At 44.2% G+C, this 8,704-nt stretch overlaps 1 protein-coding gene across 1 annotated transcript in view; it reads right to left on the reverse strand.

The window, feature by feature from the left end:
* Window positions 1-6,424: 6,424 nt before the first annotated feature.
* The window catches only part of ADCYAP1 (adenylate cyclase activating polypeptide 1), a 4,301-nt gene continuing 2,021 nt past the window's right edge, over window positions 6,425-8,704 (reverse strand). The window contains exons 2-4 of the mRNA XM_046671237.1: window positions 8,222-8,335; window positions 7,687-7,785; window positions 6,425-6,614 (exon numbers count right to left, since the gene is read on the reverse strand). Of these exons, the coding sequence (XP_046527193.1) occupies window positions 6,425-6,614; window positions 7,687-7,785; window positions 8,222-8,335 (403 nt within the window). The remainder of the gene's footprint in view (window positions 6,615-7,686; window positions 7,786-8,221; window positions 8,336-8,704) is intronic.

The raw sequence follows: 8,704 nt of genomic DNA on the forward strand, positions 1-8,704 counted from the left end.
TCTCTTCTGCATTCTGAAGAAAAGATACTTAGCCAGTTTCAGTGGCGTTTTCCATTACTGGCAACACAGGTCCTGACTGATATTACAAAAAAAACCCCACTTAACCAATGAAGGGGATTTATTGGCTTATTTAACAGGAAAGTCCAGAGACAGTTCAGGCTTCAGGGTTGGTTTGATTCAAGGGCTCAATGATGTTGTTAAGGACATGTTTCTTCCTGTCACTCCTCTCTGTCTTTCATGGTGTCAGTTCTACTGTGAGGCTGGCTTCTCAAATGGTGTGTTACATTATATCTCACCTTTCAGAAGGAAAGAAAGAACTTCTTTCCCAGAAGCTTCCAGAAAACAATTTCTTCTCCAATCCCACTATCCTGAAATTGACCATATGCCAAGCCCTGACCTGTGGTAAGAAGGTACAATTATCCTCACTAGTTATATCTGGAAGAGGAGTTGGCCATAAAAGCCATATCCTGCACAAGGGAGGTGTGGTCAACAGAGCAAAAATCAGGGTCATTAACAAAGGGGAATTGTGCACAGATACCCATTATGCTGTCTATTTTCTTTTAGGTTTACAGGTAATATTCCTCCCTGAATTAGGATTCTGCAATATATAGCAAAGATATAGCTAAGAAGAAAATAAATATAGACCGGATGACATCACCTACTATAATGTTGCACTGTTGTTAAAAAATATTTTTCGTTATGTCCTTTCTCCTGTCTATGAACTCATGTTTCAAATCACATTTCTATTGATGGGCGAAGTTTCTTTGGCAGCTGCAGATAACTGCTCTGTTAATTAATCACCTTGAGGGCAGCCCAGTTCCCAGTCTGCATCTCAAGGATGCCTTTTCCTTTATCCTGGGAAAACGTAGTACTGTTTAGAGGCATAAGGTGAATTCTCTTTAGCTTGAAAATTCAATCTTTCTTTTCTTTATCAGAACGAAAAAATAAAGGCCTAGTGGCTAGAGTCTATTGTAGCCTTTTGCCTATATGCAAATTTAAAGTTCATTTTATCTTATGGCAGAAATACATCTAATTAACTTGGCATTCTTTCCTATGTAGCTTTTCCTGGAGGGAGATCTAGTTTGATTTATGATGAACACTTAATTAATAAGTTAATATCACTTCCTATATATGCTTTGTAGCTGTCCTATTAGAATAAGGGGGAAACGTCATAGTGAATTCTGCAAGTCCTTTGGTTATTTCAATCACTCAAAAGAAATATTTACTATGTTCCCAGAAGTATGTTGGGCATTAAAGTGCAATGTATCATCCACGCCCTCCAGGAGGTCATCCAGCTGGGGAGACGAGCCTTGAACTTACAAAATATTTAAGGGACAGGGCAAAGCAGTATGGGATTAAAGATCAGAAGTAGTAGTGCTACAGAGAGTAAGGGTCACAGGAAACAGTGCAAGGATGGGGGGAGCAGGGAGAAGAAACAGTTCCTCTGAGAGGCTGAGGAAGATCCCTAGAAAAGGAGGGCTTGAGTTGGACCTTACAGAATACTTAGATTGGGTAGGTAGAGAAAGGATGTTCTGCGGATGGAGGGATTGCTGGGAGATAAAAATGAACATTAGTGTTTCAAAGACTGATAAGAACCTGTCCTTCTAAAGAAGGATCAAGGCAATAGTGAGAGGCAAGACTGGCTACACAGTGGGTCCAGAGTATGAAGAACCTTGAGCCCTGTGACAATGGAGGCTATTCTGAAACACCTAATCAGAGGGTTATGAGAATAAGGAGCTAAAACTACCTGGTTGAAGGGAGAATGACCAAGGGCAGGCTGACCAGTTACAAATCAATGTAGGAAGCCAGTGGGGAGGCCACGGGCAGCAGCAAGAGGAACAGGCATCTCCCTTCTCCAAAGACGGGCTGCAAGGGAAAAGAGCTCAGACTTGATCTTGGTTCCCAATCTTCTGAAAGTGTGAACAGTAGGGTTGAGTTTGAGGTCATAGTGGGGCATCCAAGTGAAACCATCTTGTAAACAGTTGTGGGGAACACATTCAAGCCAAATCTGGATACAGTGCAATTGGAAGTTGACTTCTGGATCCACAGAATTCCTGTCAGCTAGCTGCACCGGTTCTTTCCAGTATTTCATTAATCTCTCGGTCATGTGATTGAATTTCTTGGACTCTACTTATAGGATCACTCCCCTTCCAGAAGTTCCTTTAACAGAGAGTTCCAACCAGAACATATAAGTAAAATAATGCTAACTATGGCCTCAATGACTTAAATATTGCAATTTTCAATGAACCTAAAGCCCACCCTAGGAGAATACAGCTTATTGACGTATTTATTACTGTGTACAGGTAGCACGACCTGTTGTTTATTTAACATGGAAAAAACACCCAGTACCAGCACCATACGTGCCTACATATGTCACCAAATTTTAAATTTAGGCAGTCTCAAACTTTAGTGTCTATTAATCTAGGTTTTCATTTAAAACACAGATTCACTGGTTCTGGTGGAGCCCTGCAATCTGCATTATTAACAGGTGATCCTGTTGCATAAAATATTCTTTGGAAAAATACTATCTTAACTCTTGGATGTTAGTCAGCTCTCTCAACCAGTGTGCCTGGTCCATTTTAGGTGTACTGTATTGAATCAATGTGTTCCCAGCCCTAACAGCAAGAAAGCACATATTATGACTTCTTGGATACCTAAATCTATCAAGCCTTCCACAGACAAGCCGTCATTTGAGTTATCCCACATAAGAGAATATATTGAGTTGCTATACACATGAACTTCACTTGAAGTCAGCCAAGTCTGGGGTGTATCTCTATTTTCTCAACAAGTCATTGACCCCAACCAAGTAAAGTATCTTTATTTTTCTTCATTCTTCCATTTACCACACTAGCATATTATATATATATACTCAGTGACTCAACAGCAGGGAACGTTAAAGATGGAGAAGAAAACATCCTGATCCAATAAAATCCAATGTAAATATGAATGGCATTGTATTCATTTTTTTAAATTTACTACAAATGGGATCTCTAGATCAGAAGCTCCTCCCTACATGATTCTGGGCCTTAAATACTGAGCTAAGTCCTGAATATAATTTTTGAATCCTTGCTGATCTTGACTAGTCCTCTAATACTGTTGTGATGTATTTATTGATTTATTAATTGACTGAATGAATTTTTAGGATAGAAATCTGGCAGTTTATATTAAATGGTATGTGACTTATTATAAATGACTTTCAAAACATTTTTTTTAACCCAGAAACCATCGAAGGCTCCAAATAAACACCTATGTGAAATTTATGGGACTTTCATATGAAGGTTTTGATTTAAAGTTTGTTAATACAAATGAATAAAACAAATGACTTTGCACATTTTGTCCTAGGCTTCAAAGTGCATTTTCTTTTAAAGGTATATAGTTAACTCTTGGCTTATTCATGTTCTTTTTCTTTCAACCCAAAGCATTTTCATCTGAGATAGTTGTTTACAGATCTCCAAACATATTTTAAAACCTCCAAAACGGATTAATTAAATCGTTTTTACACAGAATTTTGTCGAGACCAATTTAGTCTGCAGAATTACTTATAAAAGATTACAATTGTTAGATTGCTATTTTAGAAGTGAAACTAATACCCAGGTAGTCTCCCACCGGATGGTAACTTTCTGAATACTGAGCAATGTATATACACACAAGGGGATGGAAATTAATCTACACTGTGCATCCTGTGAATGTTTCCAATTCCGTGCCTATTTACGAGCTTAATATGCTCTTAGGCATCTCCTTCTGAGTAGCTACTTTAGATTTTTAGTTGAATCCAGTAACCCATCAAGCAGATAGCAAAATATAGTTTATGAAAATACATGGCTGCTTAGATATATATTCCAGACATGAAAAATCTTATGGTTGCTAAAGAAAATATAATACTCTAAGAGATTTTAAAGTAGTTATTTCCTGAATGTCTTTTTTCTCCAAACATTAGACGAAGTTGCATTGTTTACAAAAATTTATTCATACAAATTTTACACACTTTATATAACAGTTATCAAAGTCCTAGTTATAGATATCATGTGTGTAATAATACTTGGTTAAGATGATTTTATAATCATTGCACACAAAATAAGAGCTTCAAGACTAACATCTACCTAAATTATCACTATATCATAAATCTGCTCCAGGTTAGTAAGGCTCTTGGAAATTCTAAAAAGTATACAAAAGATTAAACTGGGTGATCACTGTAAATGCTTGCAACTAGCCACGGGAACACTAAATTAGGCTTCATAAATAAAAGGTTAACTAGAGCCCTATTTCCTCTAACAGCTAACACAAATACAAAAAACTCTGCCCATTATCCAAGAAACAAATAATTAAGACTAAAATGCAAGCCGATGTGTTGCAGCATTGTAGGGCCACTAAATAGCCATCTGTGATTCGTGGCGATTTAAAAGGCGAAGAAAGGCACTAACGCTGCAAACTGCATCCGTGTCACACTGCCTGAGGAGACTGCAGAATTAGAGAAAGATTGATCCCGCACACAGGACTCAGGCATAGATCGAATGCCTCTGTGCTTTCCCTGTTTGCAATGTGATCTCCTGGCAGCATCCATCCCGCCTGGGAATGCAAATCCAATTCTGTTTTCTTTGATTTATGACTTCATACTGATCAAATCCATAAAGGAAAAGGAAAGGTCCTTTAAACTTTACAAGCTAATGTTTAATCTTTTCTTGTTCTTCTTTTTTTTTCCCCTCCTTTTCAAAAGAATTTGTGCCTGAAATTTGGGAGGTTGGCTGGTTTGCCTGTTGTTGTTTGATCTGGTTGCTGGGTGAAAGTTCTTTTGGTTATAGAGATTACTAGACATGTTCAAGGAATTGATAGGAAACAGACAGACATGCTTTCTGTAGCCAAGAAAGGATACAAGGGGGCAGTTCTCAGGGTCTCTTGGGGCTTGCTTACCTCACTCTTGACCACAGATATAAGATAGTACTCATACATATGAAGACGAGGTTTAAATGATTTATCAGTTAGTAAAACTGAGCAACATGTGAACACTACACATTCTAATATGACAAAGGTTGGTTTTATGAAATAAATTTTACTAAGCAATAAGCCATAATGTAGAAAAATACATTTTACCTACAAACTCAATAAACAAGAAACAAAAGGTTCATATTTAGTGCATAATTACTTAGTGATAACTACACAGGACTTCCTAAACTTTACAGTAAGTGCTCGCATCAAACAACAAAAAAAGAAGCATTCACAAGTTTAAGAGAAGTGAATGAAAAATGGTAAACGGTACTTAAACAGTGCAAGAGGGTAGGAAGGAGGGGTCTTCAGAAAACCACAAAGGAAAACAGTGGCTCTTACAGAGCAGGATTCAAAGGGGAGGATCCTGGCCATTTCACAAGATGAGAAGCATGGACAGCACTGGAGAAAAACACATTGTACTTTGCATCCATTTCCAATACCCAGCACCCAAAGTCAATCGGGCAGGGGACCTCCAGTGGGACTTGGCTTGCCCTCAGTGTCCCAGACCTGGGGCAGCCCCAAACCAGGGTCCTCCTCCTACTGCCTTATGCTCTGCCTCGTCCAATATGCCTACATTTCCTTTACTTTGTTCCAATTGCCCTAACCTTGGGATATTGGGTTCCCTGGAAATACAGAAAAGGGAGCTTTCTACCTAAGTCCCCCTTCTCAGTACAATCCCCCCACTCTTCCCCCAGGCAGTGGTGTGAATTCTGGGGAGAAGCATAATTTGGATCGAGCTGTTGTTTTATCAGGAGAATTTTCTTCTGGGCTGAGAGTCTGAAGAGAGACAAATACACATAAAAGTAGAATCAAAGAAAGCAGAAGTATTGGAATTGGCACCCAGTCAGGGAGACAGTGCCTCGTTGAGTTCGGCTGGGACTCAAGCAGCCTGCCCCCGGAGACTCACCAGGAAAGACCGCCCTTCAGCAATTCTCCCAAATCATCACCTCAAAATCTCCCTGGAGCAGGGCATCATTGTTTATGTACAGTAACAAATGGTCAGTATTAATATCTTCAGGCCTGTCATGGATAAAAATACTATCCTTTTAATTCCAGTTTACAAAAATAGGAGTAATATTCAAAACAATGATTGTCTATTTTTCTATTTATTTTATATAAAAACATAAACAGCTCAGGCAAATTTCCAATCTTGTGCACACTTTGTATGAACTGCTCTCTATTATACTTATATATATATCCTTTATATATATTTATTATATATATATATCTCAATAATTGGTCCACAAAGTATATCTGTGCATTCTCTAGTGCTTTGTAAAAAGAAAAACAATATTATTATCAAAATATTCATTTAATGGCTTTACTTCATACATAAATACACGTTTGGATAGAACACATGAGCGATGACCGTTCAGTCAGTTGGGAAAATGACTTTTCATTGGGTCAGGGCTGTACACACAGGGTAGCTGGTAACGCATCGCTACAAATACGCTATTCGGCGTCCTTTGTTTTTAACCCTTTGTTTATACCTTTTCCCTAGGACGGCCGCCAAGTATTTCTTGACAGCCATTTGTTTCCGGTAGCGGCTGTAGCTGTCCGTGAAGATTCCGTCTGAGTGGCGCTTGGAGAGCGGCTCCGAGTCGTCCTCCGCGCCGCCGCCCAGGTTCCCACTGCAAGGAAAGGGGTCGGGAAGAGGGTGGCGGGGCGGGAGACACCGGCTCAATAGCGGCGGGGAGCAGGCGGGCCCCACCCCGCGCGGGAGCCTTCGGGGAGGGCAGGCCTCTCACTGCCCACCGCGCCGCCCTCCTCTGCCCGAAAGCAGCCCGAGGGTGGGCTTCGATGGAAACCCCTCACTCCGCCCTCCCCACCGAGGATCTCCGGGCTGCAAGTCCTCACCGAAGGGGCCCGGAATGAGGTCTGGGCCAAGGGCACGCGATTTAAGCCTATCCTTTCCCCAAACGCTGCCCTTAGAGAAATGCCCATCCGCGCGCTTGCGCTGGCTTGTCCTCACCGTCCCTCTCGCCCCCCATGAACACAGAAAATAACCAAAGAGCCCTAAATGCCACGAGGGCTGCGCGCTGGGGTTTACATCGATCCTGCAATTCTAGTCAGACACGAGCACTCCTCCTTCAGCACGCTAAGTTGAAAAACGTGATAATAATATAAGTCGACAGGCTGTAGGCAATATTTTTCATCGCATAAATTATTCATTGCGAAAAATGTAATCTGTTTTCCCATGGGCTTTATTAAAACGTTGCCTTCTGCTGAGAGATGCTCCACGAAAGCCCTGTGCTCTGGGTTTGTCTGGCACGAGAAAAAACTGTTTCCCTAACTGTCCGAATTTGAGGATTTGTTTGTTTCGATTTGAATTTACAGGAAAAGAAATGTAAAAGCAAAAACAAAAAGTCAAGCTTAGAGGAAATTATAGCAAGTCGTCCCGCGAAGCTTGAAGGTTTTGAATGAATGAGGGGTTTGTTTGGTTTCTCTTTTTTTTTTTATTCAAAACGGCTCAAACTCCCCAGTCTTGCTACCCTGGCCTGTTCTCTCCCGGACCCGCGCTGTCTCGCCCAACTTAAGGAGCAACCTCAGACCTCTCGCTGCTGCTGGCCGGGCCCCGCAGCCCCCGCGGCGGCGCAGACGCGCCCTCCGCCCCACGTGCGCGCGCGGACGCAGCAGCCAGGCCGCCCGCCCCGGGCGCACGCGCGCCGTCACGCGCCCGTTAACTCTTTCGCAAACTCTTACCCCAGGCCCTTGGCCACGAGCGTCTGCAGGTATTTCCTGGCGGACAGCTGGTCCAGCACTTTGCGGTACGCCTTGTTAAGGATCCCATGGGCGACATCTCTAACAGGGAGGCAAAGTGCGCGCCCAAGGTCACTGACTCTGTCCCCAAGTGGCCTCCCCAGGTCCCCCGCTGGGCACGCACGCCCCTCGGGGCTCCGGGAAGCTGACGGGGAAACCCCTAGAGTCACTGAACTCGCGAATAACTCCCTTGGGATGTTCCCGTGAGCGAATGGCAGGACCGGGAGTTCCTCCTGCCCTCCGGATATGGCAGGTCTGCGCCCCGGCCGGGGAGCGCGATCACTGCCACTCCTTGGGCCACAGACCTTTCGGTCACCACGCAGCCCTCGTGTCCACACAGACCGGCCTGCTTTCTGTCGCTCTCGTGGGAACCAGTCAGGGAGAAAAGAGACTTGAGGGCTTTTATGAAAAAGAACCTGCTCGGTGGGCCACCCCCCCACCCCGCCCCTCCCACCACCTCGGTCCCGGGCGGAGGTACCTCCTCTCCGCGGGGTAGTAGAGCGCGGAGGCGGGGCTCCCCGCGCCTGGCGGCTCCGGGTCGTAGAAGTCCAGAAACGGGTTTCCGTCCTCGTCGTACGCCTCGTCCTCTGGCCTGCCGGGGTAGCGGGGGCAGAGGGAGTGGTCAGTACCAGTCCCTCCCGGGCTCTACGAGGACCCAGAGGAGGGGGCTCGCAGTGATTTTCCTTCTTCCTAAAGGTTCCTCCGGAGAACTACCTCTTCTTGAGGGACAGGGATGGGGGTAGAGGTAAGGAGGAGAAAACTACGCCCAACAGAAATTCACACCTCGCGAGGCGGCTCTCCTGCCCCTCTTCCCGCGGGGAAAGAGTCGCCCTGCAGGGTCGCGGCCCCAGCGAGCACGGGGAAGCCGAGGCGTCTCTGCCGACCTCGCGCACCTGGCCACGGAAAGGGCCCGCCCCCCGTCCGGCCTGGCGCCAGAGCGTGACCCCCCCCCCCCCCCCCC

The sequence above is a fragment of the Equus quagga genome, chromosome 9 (assembly GCF_021613505.1).
Source record: "Equus quagga isolate Etosha38 chromosome 9, UCLA_HA_Equagga_1.0, whole genome shotgun sequence".
NCBI classification, from domain to species: domain Eukaryota; kingdom Metazoa; phylum Chordata; class Mammalia; order Perissodactyla; family Equidae; genus Equus; species Equus quagga.